Below are 17,588 nucleotides of genomic sequence, written 5' to 3'. Positions count from 1 at the left end.
TTGTCAAAGCCGTGGCTGTCAGCCAAATCCGCGTTTTGGCTCGAACCACCCAGTTTATAATGTGCCTTAGACCGCTGTGCCAATCGGGAGGCCCCCTCCCCTTCTTCTTGTCTCAACATTACAGTTTAAAGACATTATCTTCACACATATTTTAGATGCTTTTCACTGACTGCCGCAACTCAATCAGCTAGGCCTATTGCCACCCGCTCTGCCAAAATTGTGGGCTTCCCAAATAGGCATAGGCCTACGAGCATGTGATTTGAAACAATCCACAGCTATTTTGACAAAGAGGGTAATGATCCTTGATTCCTCTGTGGCCAAGTCATGCTTTCTGGTGTATTTTGAATGATTTTATTTATGTATAGACATTTACTTTCCTATTGGACCCACCACTATGCCATTTCTCTCCTGTTCTATTGGTTTTCATATCAACTTTCTTTCGTTGTCCAGAAGCCAAAGGCCCAATCGAAGTCATATTAGCAACCCATCCTACTTGTTGCATCTTTCAATTCCCCTTCTAAGTTTCTAACAGAGATTTTAATCTGTCACATATGGAACCACTATCAGGTGCTGCTGTTTAGAATTGCATTTTTTCCTGGTGCTCTGTTAAGAATGGTGTTTGCCTATGATTTGCATTTTGGCAATTGTTAGAAAAAAGTTTTATTGGTTGCTTCATTACATGAGTTGCATGTTCTGTTAAGATGCATTACCATAATCTGCATGTGATTACGTCATTCTGAGCACTGTGGGTGGATGCTGTAATGGACCCAATTCATATGGTTCTGGTATATTTCTCAAATGGCTGGTCACGTTGTCTGTCCGGCACCATATTTACCCTGGAATGTGCCCACTCTGGTATTGGCACACGCAGATACAGTGCAGTAATGGTCAGCTGTTTGTTCACCCGCCCACAAATGCTAATAACCTACTTGCAACCGCTCGACTACTTGAAAATCTGAAGCCCTCACCTGGCTAATATAGCAAATGCCTATATTCTACCAGTGGTGTGTATTCATGGATGCCAAGAGAAGCCAGGCTTCCTCAAATGTATGGGAAAAAAATTAAATCATTGTCTTTATTTCATCATTTTCCTTCATTTCGCAAGAGGCTGAATGTCTCACTGGAGAACACAGAGTGAGTGAAACAGTGGCACTTTGTCTCTGTGTAGGCCATCTATGATGCAAAAAAGTATGACATTGTTGCCGCCCATCGCATTGAATGCAAGGGAAGCCAGCGAGCATTTGGCCTCCCATGATAAAAATGTTAAATAATAATAGCCAATCAGCGTTGAGCTAAACTGAGTGAGCTCAACTGAATGGTCCAGCCGCACCAACAAAAAAAAGTGTAAAGGGAAGCCATTTTGGATTTAGCTTCACTCCAATCGCATCAAGAGCATACGTCATTGACAGAAACTCGCCTTGTTGTCGTCCTCCAGTGGCTAGCTAGTTAAAAATGTGACCTTTCCTAAATTATCCATGGATGGAGATAGGGATTTGCACTTGTGGTTTTACTTAATTCTCTGTACCCGCCAATGATTATAAAGGTGATTCTAATCCAACCATAAATTCATACATTGTGCCACTGGCCTGAGAGGATGGAAGTTCAATATGTAGCTAGATGTAGAAGGCTAATGTTAACTAGCTAACGTTGCCCACGAAAGGAAGTTAGAATAGCAAGCAAGCATTTTTGCCAGGTAGCCTAGGACAACTAAAAATGTAAGCATGTACTGTATGACAGTGATAAACCATTTTGTCAACATGAAAGAGGACAGCATTGGCATTTCTCTACAAGTAGGATGAGTTAGGGCTGGGCGATATGGACCAAAAGTCATATCCCGATATATTTAGGCTGAATATCAATATAAGATATATATCCAGGGGCGGAAATCCCGGGGGGGACGGGACGACCCCCCCCCATCCTGGGAAAAATATGATTTGTCCCCCCCAATATATCACTGAAACATAACTATGTAATTTAAATAATATTAATAATACGCAATGAAAGCAATTGTGCTGATTATAGACACTTAATAGCGCGTTTTAAGTTTCAAAAGATTGCGACCCCCCCCCCACCCTTTTCCTCACAATGGTTTGATCCACTGGCAAGGTAACAGAGGGGTCGTAGCCACTGTCTGAAAGGCCCTCAATGAACGTAACTGACGTGAGGTTAATCCAGTCAATCGCGCACACACACTAGCTGAATATGCAGAGCTAGCGCGCAAATATTAACTATTAAGCTAGCTAGTACCTATTCCATTTGTGGCCTCGTCAAAGATGGAATCTTTGCTATCGTCAATTTATTCCGAGATCAGCATACAGATGATGTAAGTTAGTCCCTGTGATAAGGTTAGCGATAAACTGAAGTCCAAACTGAACTACACTCTCTTCTACCATTGTCTTAAATATATTTAATGGTCTCATTGCAAAAGCTAAATTGTCGCAAGGGAACTTTTATTTATTTATTTTATTTAACCCGGGTAGCAAAGATTATAGCAAACACCACTGAAACTGAATTGGTGCTCGCTAGCTTTGCAAATTCAGCTATTGTTGGAAGCCAGCCAATATGAAAGAAACTATTAAAATTACAAAAGGTTGCAGCATATGTTGTGTAAATGGTGAACTCATACAGCTGTCAACTCTTGTCATTTTAATCCGTTTCACATTTGCTAGCTACCTTTTAGATCGAAGCCCAAATAGAATGATAAAAGATAAGATGATATAAGCCCATCTCCTACTGTAAATAACCTACACACTGTGTGTGTGTGTGTAGCCAGCCAGCCAGGTAGAAAAATAAGACTGACAGAGTATTTTTCAGTACACCAAATTGCAAAGTAAGAACTCTAGTAGCCTAATATCTCAGACTAGTTGATAAAATGTTCATAAGAAAGAAATGAAATTCTAATGGAAATGTTTCACAATGATGTCATTAGGCAGAGCAGGCAACAGATGGCACACAGACAGCAGAGTTGGGGACAGATATGCAGGGACAGACTGGCAGAGACAGGGAGTCTCAGGTAAGTTTGTTGAGTCTTTGTTTGGCAACATTATGAAAGGTTCTCCATTTTTTTTACTTGTAAAATAGGAACATAATTGGAAAATGCCATGGATACCCCCACTCTCAACTTAAACTGGTGACTGAACTAAGATTTGTTAAAGGCAATGGTATTGCTGTTGTGAGTAGTTGTGTAGTTTTGGGTACCGGTAGTTAGGAGTACGGCAAACACCTTATTTCTTTGGTTCCTCAATATACATTTACCATATTACAATGTAGGCTATGTGTTACAGCACTACTTTTGGTGTCCCCCTCAGGAATTGCTCTTGAGAAAATTTCATGTAATTGTCCCCTCCAAAGTTTATCAGATTTTCGCCCCTGTATATATCCCGATATTTTTTCCGCAAAGTGAGAGCAAATGTTCAAAGTCAAATCCAGATATGACGTCTCAAGTAGTTTTATTGAAACCGGCTATTTCAGTGAACAGTTGAAAAATCAAATGAATAAATAATAAACAGGGCTCTTCACCTGGTTCAGATTAAATGCTCAGCTGTTCAAATAACAATAACATGTAAACATAAACACTGTATAACAACAGGAGTACCTTTTTGAAATCAAAGCTCCATAAGGTGCACATTTAAATAAATACAAATCTTAAACAAAAATAGCCTCTTTTTCTGAAATAAATATTATATATATTTATGAGAAAAGTAAACTTTTTTTTTGTTTGACAACTTTAAATGGCTTATTAAAATCAAATTACAGATTTCTTCTCCTTTCTAAATAATCCACAGATGCAAATAACGAACATTACAAACCCTAGTAAGGGCAGCAATTATATATAAATAAAGAACAAAATAAAGTGCTCAGTTTGAGAAAATGTTTTTTAAACATCAGCCTGAGATTACCATTTGCTTTTTGTTAACTCAATTTCTTATCTGAAAAGCCTCAACCAGTTGCACAAGAAACAGACTATCAACTCAAACATTTTCCCCCTCTTTTTTTACTTTGATAAACAGTAATGCTGTCTTGAGGTAGACATTAGGCACACTGCGGGAAAATGAAATTTGCAGTGAGCTTTGTTTCGGGGCTGGAGCTTTTTCGGGTTGTCGACGGCTTGCGGCTGGGGCTTCTGCAGCGCGCAGTTTCACACACTCTTCGTATTGCAGTTTGTGCGACTGTTTTAGGTGGTGAGAAAGATTTGTAGTGCTTCCACCCCTGGCTGTAACTTTTTGTATGGCACTGCCTACATATAACGTGATTTTGTTGCTCATCTGATACTTTGAATCCGAACCATCTCCAAATTACTGAGCCAATGCTTTTTCTTTTACTAACCAATTCCTCCTCAAAACGCTCCGCAGACGCTGTTGCTTCCTCCATGTTGGTTGAAGTGTTTGTTCCTGCCCCTCCCCCCTCTGTGCATGAAAGAGGAGGGGCGGGGCGCGGGGAGCAGCGCAGAGAGCTCCGGGTCTGCAGCTTGCTTGGAGCAAGGATCAAAGCGCAAATTTGAACTATATCGATATGCGAAATGGTCTAATTTCATATCACATTTAAAATATATATCGATATATTTTTTATATCGATATATCGCTCAGCCCTAGGATGAGTCATGTTTTTCCTACTTGCACGAACCTGCACGCGCGCACACATAAATCAGAACCATAGACAACCATGAACAGCCACGTCATATTTAGATCACGTTGATTGGACTAAATCGTTTTTGGTATTTTTTTGTTGTCATTGTATTAGACTAAGCATAGGTGATTTGATGATGTTGAAGTGGTGCTGGAATAGAAGGCAGCTTCTGTTTTCTACTTGCGGTAACTCTCCGTGGTTCTAAATTAAGTTGTTTAGTGGTTCGAAAATGTTGGAAACATTAACTGGCTTGACCATGCTGTAGGTTACCTTAAGTATTTAGACATTTCTTATGAGACTTGAAATTGAGCTCAGGTCCATCCTGTTTCTATTAATCATCCTTGATGTTTCTACAACTTGATTGGATTCTACCTGGGTTAAATTCAATTGATTGGACATGATTTAGAAAGGCACACACCTGTCTATATAAGGTCCCACAGTTGACAGTGCATGTCAGAGCAAAAACCAAGCCATGTGGTCGAAGGAATTGTCCGTAGAGCTCAGACAGGATTGTGTCGAGGCACAGATCTGGGGAAGGGTACCAAAACATTTCTGCAGCATTGAAGGTCTCCAAGATCAGTGACCTCCGTCATTCTTAAATAGAAGAAGTTTGGAACCACCAAGACCCTTCCTAGAGCTGGCCGCCCGGGAAAACTGAGCAATCGGGGGAGAAGGGCCTTGGTCAGGGAGGTGACCAAGAACCTGATGGTCACTCTGACAGAGCTCCAGAGTTCCTCTGGAGATGGGAGAACATTCCAGAAGGACAACCATCTCTGCAGCACTCCACCAATCAGGCCTTTATGGTAGAGTGGCCAGGTGGAAGCCACTCCTCAGTTAAAAGCACGACAGCCGACATACGTTGAGTTTGCCAAAAGGCACCTAAAGGACTCTCAAACAATGAGAAACAAGATTCTCTGGTCTGATGAAACCAAGATTGAACTCTTTGGCCTGAATGCCAAGTGTCATGTTTGAAGGAAACCTGGCACCATCCCTACGGTGAAGCATGGTGGCAGCATCATGCTGTGGGGATGTTTTTCAGTGGCAGGGACTGGGAGACCAGTCAGGATTGAGGGAAAATGAACAGAGCAAAGTGCAGAGATCCTTGATGAAGTCCGGAGCGCTCTGGAGCAGGTTCTCTGACTGGGGCGAATGTTCACCTTCCAACAGGACAACGACCCTAAGCACACAGCCAAGACAACACAGGAGTGGTTCGGGACATGTCTCAATGTCCTTGAGTGGCCCAGCCGGACTTGAACCAGATCAAACGTGTCATGGCCTTGCAGTCGGACACCAATTAGTTGCCGGCAGTCAAGATGCTCTCACTGGTGCAGCTGTAGAACTTTGAGAATCTGCCAAATCTTTTCAGGCTCCTGAGGGGGAAGAGGCGTTGTGTTTTCAACACGACTGTTGATGTGTGTGGAACATGTTAATTCCTTAGTGATGTGATATTTCACTAACGGTATGTAAAAATAAATGTACTTACTTAAATAGGTTCACACCTTTGCCCACGAAGCAGCCAATCTTTTGGAGCGAAGCGTTGTCAAGCGGAGGCGCCGGTTCTGGTCAAAACGCTGTGTTTGCGCCAGCCGAAAATAGAGCCCTGAATGTGTAGCTAACTTAATAAAACATTTCAAAGAACAGCGCGCTGCCACCATACACTTTCACTTAACCACACCCTTTGAGCCATGACGCACGCCAATAAGATCCTTTCTCTTCAGTGTAAACGGAAGTGAACAGTGACCACTACATTTTCCACTTCAGCGTTTTTATTTTTGTTATTTAGACGTTTATTAACACCATGCAACTCAAAATATTACTAATTTAACTGCACGGCATCACATACTTCCCCAGGTAGTGTTTAATTCACGTTGGAGACAGGACTTGGTTAATATATGTTATCTAGGTAACGCTAGCTAGCAAGGAGCTAACAATGGCTAACTGTATGGTTTTTCACACTCAAATAGCCTCCATCATGGAGGTACTAGCGAATGCAGCCGTGGCAGAGATCTGTAAGCTCGTAGACGACGACTATGCAGTGATCCGTTTGGAAATAACTCAAAGCCAGAAAGAAAACAGGGCATTGCGGAGGAAACTACAGCTACTGGAACTGAAGATGGCACGGGAGCGCGCAGAGCGCGTCCTCGCCAGTCGTCCCAGTAGTGTCAAGATCCTCGACCGATACAGAGGAATGGCAAGAGGTACATTTTGCAGAACGCGGGACCTGTGGCCCCGTTCCCCTCTGCGCGTGTGACTTTAGATGCGTTAACCACATTATGGTTTTAACCACATTAGGGTTAACCAGAATTAGGTCTTGGTCAGTTGTTGGATAGTATGCAACTTAGATATCTTACGCAAATCAAATTTTATTTGTCACATACACATGGTTAGCAGATGTTAATGCGAGTGTAGCGAAATGCTTGTGCTTCTAGTTCCGACAGTGCAGTAATATCTAACAAGTAATCTAACAATTCCCCAACAACTACCTAATACACACAAATCTAAAGGGCTAAAATGAGAATATGTACATGTAAGTATATGGATGAGCGATGGCCGAGCGGCATAGGCAAGGTGCAATAGATGGTATAAAATACAGTATATACATGTGATATGAGTAATGTAAGATATGTAAACATTATTAAAGTGTCATTATTTACAGTGGCATTGTATGAAGTGACTAGTGATCCATTTATTAAAGTGGCCAGTGATTGGGTCTCAATGTAGGCAGCAGCCTCTGAGTTAGTGATGGCTGTTTAGCAGTCTGATGGCCTTGAGACACCAAAGACACAATATAATATTCTAACCAGAATTTCTGCATTTTCTATATGATGCATGGAACATAATCAGTTGACCTATAAATAGTATGTCAAGAAGTTATGAGAAGTGTTACCTTACATCCTTGCCAATTCTAGACCGTGTCCACAGTGTGCAATATAGCGTTGAGCATTGACAGTAGCTAACCTAACCACCTCTTTTCCCCCAATCACTCTCTCAGGTGAAGGACATCTCACTGGAGGCCACAGGAGCTTTGTGAAGCCAGCGGTGCACAATACATGGAGAGATGACCAACCAATCACTGTTGATGAGGGGAGTGAAACCTCAACCCAGCACATTATCGTGATAGAGGTTTGTGTAATAGTGTTGCATTAACAATTAGTTACTTTGTAAATCAAATGTGTCCTGATTTGTTTTTCTTCATAAACGCTCCCCTCAGCTATTCACTTGCTTACATCGTTCCGTTTGATTTCAATCACTTTCTGACTGCACCCCTTTTGATTTGAACAGCACTTTCCATACACATTCAGGAGATAGAGGTGCTCAAAGTTGACCCATTTTGCATACCCCACAATACCATGGGACATCCATGTCTTTACTACTGCGGAAAAAATGACAGTTGCGTATAATATAATTTTAAAGCTTACAAGCAGGGTGGTAATTAAATTTAGACCCTAATTTACATAATTGGCCGTGTTTGTGTTGTGCCCGCCATCAGTTGAGACACAGCATACTCTTGAAAACATGGTGGGTGTCATTTGAATTATAGGAATATAATTCATAGAATTGACATCCATTCAGACCACTGCAATTTAGCTGATACACCATTGACATTTTAATTTAAGTTGCTACCACTATTTCAACATAATTTCCTGTCCTAAAGAGGAAATGCACATTTAAGTTCCACCTCCGAAAAATGACAAAGGCTACTTAATTAAAATGACAGGCTGGGCCGCTGACAAATAGGGCACTGTCAGTGTAGCTACCTAGCATGCTAAACTTATCTAGCTAGCTAATGTTATTTGTTGATGCCGTTGAATTTTTTTTACTACACCATATTCTAAATATTAGCCAGATGGCTCTATGTCTGGTTCTGGAGCTGGATTTGTCATAACCATTTATTTAGGGAAAACATTGCCACAAATGGAAACCACTGGCCTATCTTTGACTTCGTCATCTCCAAAGTTTTGGCATCTTCCATAAATTGTGGCTGCAAATCCGCTATAGAAATAGTTAGAAATAATAAGATGAAGCTCCGGTAATATGGATAACTATTGAAAGATGGCTGTTATGTGTTTTTCTACATTGTTATGGACATGTTGCAACCTTTGGTAGCTAGGTAGGCTGCTGGTAGGTTTCGACTGCTGGTACAGCAAAGCCAAGTCAGCTCGTGCTCATGGTTCTCACGGGAAGTGAAAGTATAGGCTACAATGACTTTGTTCATTGACAAACTAGCTTGTGAACAAAATCTTTTAAATAGCCAAGAAACACAAGGACAAAGTCTCACTTCAGTAGACTTTTGTTTCAAATAAATTAGACCAACTATTATGCCTGCGTGCAGATTTTCTAAAAATGTATATTTCACTCAGCTCTAAACGTGGGCACAGCTTCCAGCCAGGAAGGGCGAGGTGGAATAGGCTATATAGCATTCGTAGTTCTTTGACTTTGTGCCATTTTTAATTTACCAGCTAGGAAACAAAACAGCGGAAATACTTTGAAAACAGGTAATGCAGCATTTATTTTACTATAAATGTGATCATACTTTATTGTTTTTATTCACAAATACAAGTGAAATGCTCTCACTGTTGAGCCCTGACCACTGTTGAGCCCTGGTGAAATAGACATCTTACACGCCAAAGTCTACCCGGGTGTTAATTTTAGGCCCAGCATGTAACTATAAGTTCCTTAAATTTTACTTTCACGGGTGCTTTTTCATTATCTGGATAGACACTTGTGGTTTCTAGCTAACGTTACAACAATCAAAGCAGTATAGTGTAAAGTGAAGCAAAAATGTAGTGGTCAAAACCATTCATTTTGGGGCGACGGGTTTGCATAATGCTATCATATCACGCAATTATACCATTTATAAAATGTTCAGATATATGTATATTTAATACAGACACAAGGCTGTTTGTCTCATCTCAGTCGCAAATGGGAATCATTTTGTAGCTGTTTCTGATTAATGAACAATGCCATGCTGGTGGGTGGTAACATTCAAATAAAACCAGCCCTGAAATGAAACGTAGTTTGAAAAGCATTTGTATGTCATATCATAGGAAAACACACTGCATTCACACGGATTTGCACAAAGTGGGCAGTTCAGATTTGTCACTACAAGCCCAAATATATCATACTTTGACTAAAACGACTTATTGACTTAAATCGTTGTGCAAAATCATGGGTAAGCTATGGCCATCATCTTTCAGCTCGAAAAAGTTTTTCTACTGGTGTGGGCATTTAAACTTCCAATTACGACCGCAAAGATAGCCGCCGGTCAATTCACAGTTGAATGTCAACTTAAGTAAGAATGTATATTCTGTTATCTATATTTCTATGATTTCAATAGGTTTCCTATGGATGATTCACAGTATAATATAAAACATCTGATATTCCCATTCAAGTCAACATTCTCTGATGTATGGACCGCCAACTGTTTTTTTGGTACCAATTGAAAGTTGAAATTGTATACCCATTTTAGTACATTTATCAGTCAAAACATGACACCCACCACCCTGTTTTCAAGAGCATGCTGTGCCTCAGCTGATGACTGGCACAACACAAACACCTCAGATTATGTAAAATAGTCTAAGCTACAACATATGCAAGAAAAGTTGACTTTTTTAGATAATTGGTGTTAAAAGAAAACGTTTTTATTTTTCAAGAAATCAAAAAATAGACAACCCTGTTTGTAAGCTTTTAAATTATATCAAACTCAGCCGTTTATCTTTTCCAGTGATTAAGACATGGATGTCTCAGGGTATGGTGGGGGAAGCAAAATGGGTCAACTTTGAGCACCTCTATCTCCTGAATGTTTTGGCACTCAGGTCCAAAAAGTCACTTTCTGCCCACTTCTACCATGGAAAGTTTTGTTCAAATCAAAAGTAGTGCGGTCAAAAAGTAATTGAAATCAAATGAAACTACCCATAGGGGAGCTTGTGAGACGTCCCTACGTCATTGTTGTCTTTTGACCAATCACATTTTCACATCAGATCTTTTTCCTAGCTGATTTCATTGGTCAAAAGTGTAAATTAGTGGGAAAATTAGTGGAAAAAAAGATCAGAATTGTGCTGCTGTCTAAACACATCCTTCTTGTGTCAGTCTGCAGATGCAGAGGCTGCAGGTCCTGGGGTTAAGCAGGAGAGTTCTGAAGGAAAGGAGCTACAACACAGCAGAGACATCCAGACTGGAGCAGCGGCTGGAGTAGCACCCCCTGTAGCCACGGAGGACTCTACCACCGCCCCAGCGCAGCCCAGGACGCGACGCAGCATCACGGAGGTCAGTGGAACGCTGAACGCCGTCCTCAAGTCAGAGACCGACACAGAGACTTTAACTGTAACACAAAGGCTTTTGCACACAGGATCTGACCACAGATCAGACCCTGAGAGACTGGGGCCACTGGGCTGTCCTCCTGCTCCCGGCTCAGAGTATTTACTTTACGGTAACCCGAGCATGAGGACGGTTCATTCCCATCCGGACTCAGGTGACGTGTTAGAGACTGGTAATGATCCGTCTTGTTCTTACGTTACAGGGATGGACCCTGGCAACATGCCATTAGGTTTAGAGACACAGACTGATCTGTCTAGAGGGGACTGGAACCAGTACAGTAGTAGTGTATATGCTGAAGGGTGCGTAAAGGGTCTTGTCGTAGATAAAGTGACTGTGAAAGTGGAGGGCGATGTTCCTCCCACATGGAATGCAGATAGTCACCTAGGAGACGGACACTCACAGGGCAGAGATTTCTTAGAAAATAGGGAAAGCTTAGAGACAAATCCAAATGTCGCGACCCACTCCCCTTTACACGCATACAGCGGTCACGACCCAGTGTCCACATCGATGGGGCCTTCCGATTCAAACAACCGTGTCCGTTTCGATCAGGTATTGAACTCAAACGACAGAGCTAGAGCCCAGGCTCCGGGAGTGGGAGCAACATCAGGCAATATTAAAGATAAACGGTTCCTCGACAACTTCTGTAACAAAGGCTTCAGCTGCACCCAGAAGTTGGATATCCATCAGAGGGCCCACACAGGGGAGAAACCCTTCATCTGTACCCAGTGTCATATGTGCTTCGCCCAAGCTGGCACCCTGAAGAGGCACCAGAGGGTCCACACAGGGGAGAAACCCTTCAAATGTACCCAGTGTCACATGCGCTTCGCCCAGGCTGGTGACCTGACGAGGCACCAGAGGGTCCACACAGGGGAGAAACCCTTTAGGTGCCCCCAGTGTGAGAAGAGGTTCTCCCGCCAGGACCAGCTGAAGATGCACCTGAAGATCCACATGGAAGAAAGGCCGTTTGCATAGCTACCTCAGAGTACACCAGCAGAAAAAACATACCACTCTATAACATAGAACAGGGGTAGGCAACCCTGGTCCTGGAGTGCTACAGGCACTTAAGTTTTTTGATTTAACTGATCTGGAAGCCCAGGTGTGTTGAATTTAGGCAATCACTGAACTGATCAATTAGCTTAGTTGGTCAGGTGTGGTGCCCAGTTGTAACAACCCTGACAAAGATTGTAACCATTTCTACTTGATACTGTAGCTTCTGACGTTTAGATCAAACCTGCATTAAAGACAAAGCTGAATTTTCATTGTTGTCAACAGAACAGATCCACAGATGCATTTGGAATAACAAGACTAACAGATTTTACTGTTGAATATTCCTTAGTAGAATATTGCATCCAAACATTGTGTGATTTCTAAGGCATATATATAAGCCTTAAGTCCGTTACATGTTGTGTTTGTACTGTGTAGGATATGATGTGTTTCATTACTTCCATTCAACTACTTACATTTTTTTCCTAAGACACTTTTAATGAGAAAATTCATGTAGATTTTTTTTGTTGAGACGTGTATGTGTGGTTTTCATATGGTGTATTTAACACTTGTTTATGTTTAGCCCTTTAGACTCGTACCTACCTGTACACGGGTTGAAAGTGGCAGATTTGGGCACTGATAAGCACCTAAATTGTAACGACAGTGGCTGTACAGTAACATGATATAAATTACGTCAGTGTTCAGGCTCTGTATGGGTTTTGACTGACAGCTGTTCTGAACTTGAGCACAACACGTGACAAGTTGCACCCATCCCTCCCACTAATTGGGCAACTTTTTGTTGTCTGAATGAAGGAAATGCTGTAAATTAAGAGGACGCTATGTATTTTGAAAGATGAGATGTTAAGGATTATAATAAATACAGCTTTGTTGTCATACAAGCAAGCCAAACACTCATAAGTCCAAATGTGCACTTCACATTTGCATATGATAAAACTCATGTCATATACACAGTGTCAAAACATTAGGAACACTCTGTCCATGACAGACTGACCAGGTGAATCCAGTTGAAAGCTATGATTCCTTATTGATGTCACTTGTTAAATCGACTTCAATCTGTGTAGATGAAGTGGATGAGACGGGTTAAAGAAGTATTTTTAAGCGTTGAGACTTGGATTATGTTTGTGTGTCATTCAGAAGGTGAATAGGCAAGGCAAAATACACTGCTCAAAAAAATAAAGGGAACACTTAAACAACACAATGTAACTCCAAGTCAATCACACTTCTGTGAAATCAAACTGTCCACTTAGGAAGCAACACTGATTGACAATAAATTTCACATGCTGTTGTGCAAATGGAATAGACGACAGGTGGAAATTATAGGCAATTAGCAAGACACCCCCAATAAAGGAGTGGTTCTGCAGGTCGTAACCACAGACCACTTCTCAGTTCCTATGCTTCCTGGCTGATGTTTTGGTCACTTTTGAATGCTGGCGGTGCTTTCACTCTAGTGGTAGCATGAGACGGAGTCTACAACCCACACAAGTGGCTCAGGTAGTGCAGCTCATCCAGGATGGCACATCAATGCGAGCTGTGGCAAGAAGGTTTGCTGTGTCTGTCAGCGTAGTGTCCAGAGCATGGAGGCGCTACCAGGAGACGTGGAGGAGGCCGTAGGAGGGCAACAACCCAGCAGCAGGACCGCTACATCCGCCTTTGTGCAAGGAGGAGCAGGAGAAGCACTGCCAGAGCCCTGCAAAATGACCTCCAGCAGGCCACAAATGTGCATGTGTCTGCTCAAATGGTCAAAAACAGACTCCATGAGGGTGGTATGAGGGCCCGACGTCCACAGGTGGGGGTTGGCGCCCTGTGCTCTTCACAGATGAAAGCAGGTTCACACTGAGCACGTGACAGACGTGACAGGGTCTGGAGATGCCGTGGAGAACGTTCTGCTGCCTGCAACATCCTCCAGCATGACCGGTTTGGCGGTAGGTCAGTCATGGTGTGAGGTGGCATTTCTTTGGGGGGCCGCACAGCCCTCCATGTGCTCACCAGAGGTAGCCTGACTGCCATTAGGTACCGAGATGAGATCCTCAGACCCCTTGTGAGACCATATGCTGGTGCGGTTGGCCCTGGGTTCCTCCTAATGCAAGACAATGCTAGACCTCATGTGGCTGGAGTGTGTCAGCAGTTCCTGCAAGAGGAAGGCATTGATGCTATGGACTGGCCCGCCCGTTCCCCAGACCTGAATCCAATTGAGCACATCTGGGACATCATGTCTCGCTCCATCCACCAACGCCACGTTGCACCACAGACTGTCCAGGAGTTGGCGGATGGTTTAGTCCAGGTCTGGGAGGAGATCCCCCAGGAGACCATCCGCCACCTCATCAGGAGCATGCCCAGGCGTTGTAGGGAGGTCATACAGGCACGTGGAGGCCACACACACTACTGAGCCTCATTTTGACTTGTTTTAAGGACATTACATCAAAGTTGGATCAGCCTGTAGTGTGGTTTTCCACTTTAATTTTGAGTGTGACTCCAAATCCAGACCTCCATGGGTTGATAAATTGGATTTCCATTGATTATTTTTGTGTGATTTTGTTGTCAGCACATTCAACTATGTAAAGAAAAAAGTATTTAATAAATGTATTTCTTTCATTCAGATCTAGGATGTGTTGTTTAAGTGTTCCTTTTATTTTTTTGAGCAGTATATTTAAATACCTTTGAACAGTGTATGGTAGGTGCCAGGCGCACCAGTTTGAGTGTGGCAAGAACTGCAATGCTGCTGGGTTTTTCACGCTCAACAGTTTCCCTTGTGTATCAAGAATGGTCCACCACCCAAAGGAGATCCAGCCAACTTAACGCAACTGTGGGAAGCTTTGCAGTCAACATGGGCCAGCATCCCTGTGGAACGCTTTCGACACCTTGTAGAGTCCATGCCTGACGAATTGAGGCTGTTCTGAGGGCAAAAGGGGGTGCCACTCAACAGTAGGCAGGTGTTCCTAATGTTTTGTACACTGTTTACAGTGTCAATGTTTATGATCCCTATGTTTGATGTACAGTTACAAGACGACATGGTGTCAGAAGCTGTTCTGAACAAAATGAGTCTGTCTATTAGCCACGGAACATTCTCACCAAAATTACGATCTGTTTCTCTGAAATGTCTTGTGAAAGCCTAACACTGTAATATCGTATTTTATAACTTAGCTAATCATGTTGGCAATAAAACAAGCTTTCAAATGATGTCCACCTCACCCATTTAAAATGGTCCAGTTTTGGATTGCGACAAGTGTGCTTGCTGCAGTTCCTCAACGGCACAGCTAGGAGAGCAACAAAAAAAGCACCTTGTAGTTGGAGACTGTTCTTTGAGTCATAAAAGTGCATTGAAATTACGTAGGAACTGTGCACACTTTTGAGAGGTGTGTGTCCACTTGAAGTCAGCAGTTAGACCTCTCACTCAAACCCTTGTCATTTTTCTGTCTTATGTTGCACGTACCCCACATTTTCCAGGAATATTCTTGTCATGTTACTGAATGAATCAAGAGTATTTTATAATTTCGTTGTCAGCAAATGCGGTGAAAAGTACAGTAAATGTAAAATGCACATCAAGTCAACAGTGTAATGTTGCGATTCAGTATTGTGTTAGGTGAACTGTTGTGTCCTCTACTTTGGACGCAACAGTTTCCATAATCTCAAAACTGTTCCCTTTCAATTGCTACCATGCTTATGCATTTCATGTTTCTTCTGTAAGAAACATTTCAATTTAGCCCTATCATTATCCAGTGCCTTCAGAAAGTATTCATACCCCTTGACTTATTCCACATTTTCTTGTTACAGCTTAAATTCAAAATATATATTTTTCTCACCCATCTACACACAATACCCCATAATGACAAAGTGAAAACATGTTTTCCGAAATGTTAGCAAATGTATTAAAAACTAAATACAGATATAACTAATTTACATAAGTATTCACACCCCTGAGTCAATACTTTGTAGAAGCAAGCACCTTTGACAGCGATTACAGCTTTGAGTCTTTCTGGGTCTAAGAGATTTCCACAACTGGATTGTGCAACATTTGCCCATTTTATTATTTGAAGCTCTGTCAAATTGGTTGTTGATCATTGCTAGACAAGCATTTTCAGGTTTTGCCATAGATTTTCAAGTAGATTTACAAAACTGTAACTCGGGCACTCGGGAACATTCACTGTTTTTTTTTGGTAAGGAACTCCAGTGTAGATTTGGCATTATGCTTTAGGTTGTTGTCCTGTTGAAAGGTGAATTAATCTCCCAGTATCTGGTGGAAACTAGGCACTTGCCTGTGCTAAGCTCTGTTCTGTTTCTTTTTTATCCTGAAAAAGTCCCCAGTCCTTAGTGATGACAAGCATACCCACAACATGATGCAGCCACCACTATGCTTGAAAATATAGAGAGTGGTACTTAGTAATGTGTTGTACTGGATTTGCCCCAAACATAACACTTTGTATTCAGGACCAAAAAATAATTGCTTTGACACATTTTTTGCAGTATTACTTTAGTGCCTTGTTGCAAACAGGATTCATGTTTTGGAATATTTTTTATTCTTTACAGGCTTCCTTCTTTTTACTCTGTCAATTAGGTTAGTACTGTGGAGTAACTACAATGTTGTTCATCCATCCTCAGTTTTCTCCTATCACAGCTATTAAACTCCATTTTTAAAGGCACCATTGGCCTCATGGTGAAATCCCTGAGAGGTTTCCTTCCTCTCCGGCAACTGAGTTAGGAAGGACTCCTGTATATGGGTGTATTTATTCACCATCCAAAGTGTAATTTAATAAATTCACCATGTTCAAAAGGATATTCAATGTCTGCTTTTTTTGTCTACCCATCTACCAATAGGTACCCTTCTTTGCGAGTCATTGGAAAACCTGTGGGGTCCTGAGAGAGTAAAAAAAAAATGTTTAACACTTACATACAGAGTCCATGCAACTTATTATGTGACTTGTTAATTAAGCAAATGTTCACTCATTAACTTATTTAGGCTTGCCATAACAAAGTGGTTCAATACTTATTTACTCAAGACATTTCAGCTTTTCATTTTTTATAATTTTTGTAAGAATATGTAAAAACATAATTCCACTTTGACATTATGGGGTATTTGTATGTAGGCCAGTGACAAAGAAATCTACATTTGATAAATTTTGCATTCAGGCTGTAATACAACAAATTGTGGAAAATGACTACTTTCTGGAGGCACTGTAGGCCGTGTAAAGGGTTAATAAACACAAAATGGGACTTTTCATTGAGACTCCCTTTAGTAAACGTCTCATCACACCCTATGCTGCATACACTGACAGCACTTTATAACCAATAAACACCTAGTAAATATACCTACACATTCCCACACACTAACAAACACCTACTGTACACGTCAAAATAGTTTAGTCAGGTTTGTCTGACTTTTGACTTATCATAGCTGACTATTTACCCACATCATATTTATATCCACCATGATGGGTTTAACAACAATGAAGTCATTCTGTAACTACAGTATAGGACTCAAACATAGTGGGGATGGGTAAACACTCCATGTTGAAAGTGTGTTTATTATCAGTGTACGTACTTGAGGGAGAGTATGACTGTGTAATCTGTATCACCTGTCTCTTCTAGGAGGAGGAGGGTCTGAAGGTGCTGCTGGTGAAGGAGGAGGGGTGTGAGGAGGGTCT

The 17,588-nt window shown here is 41.7% G+C and overlaps 1 protein-coding gene across 1 annotated transcript; it reads left to right on the top strand.

The window, feature by feature from the left end:
* Positions 1–6,285: 6,285 nt before the first annotated feature.
* LOC123742525 (zinc finger protein 589-like) lies at positions 6,286–12,831 on the top strand. The gene is made up of 3 exons (XM_045717575.1): positions 6,286–6,824; positions 7,619–7,749; positions 10,717–12,831. The coding sequence occupies exons 1-3, from the start codon at positions 6,557–6,559 to the stop codon at positions 11,914–11,916; spliced, it is 1,599 nt and encodes a 532-aa protein (XP_045573531.1). The 5' UTR covers positions 6,286–6,556; the 3' UTR covers positions 11,917–12,831.
* Positions 12,832–17,588: the final 4,757 nt, after the last annotated feature.

This window comes from Salmo salar, chromosome ssa04 (genome assembly GCF_905237065.1).
Source record: "Salmo salar chromosome ssa04, Ssal_v3.1, whole genome shotgun sequence".
NCBI lineage: Eukaryota > Metazoa > Chordata > Actinopteri > Salmoniformes > Salmonidae > Salmo > Salmo salar.
The sequence above is the reverse complement of the archived record's forward strand: the minus strand, read 5'-3'. Positions and strand labels throughout refer to the sequence as shown.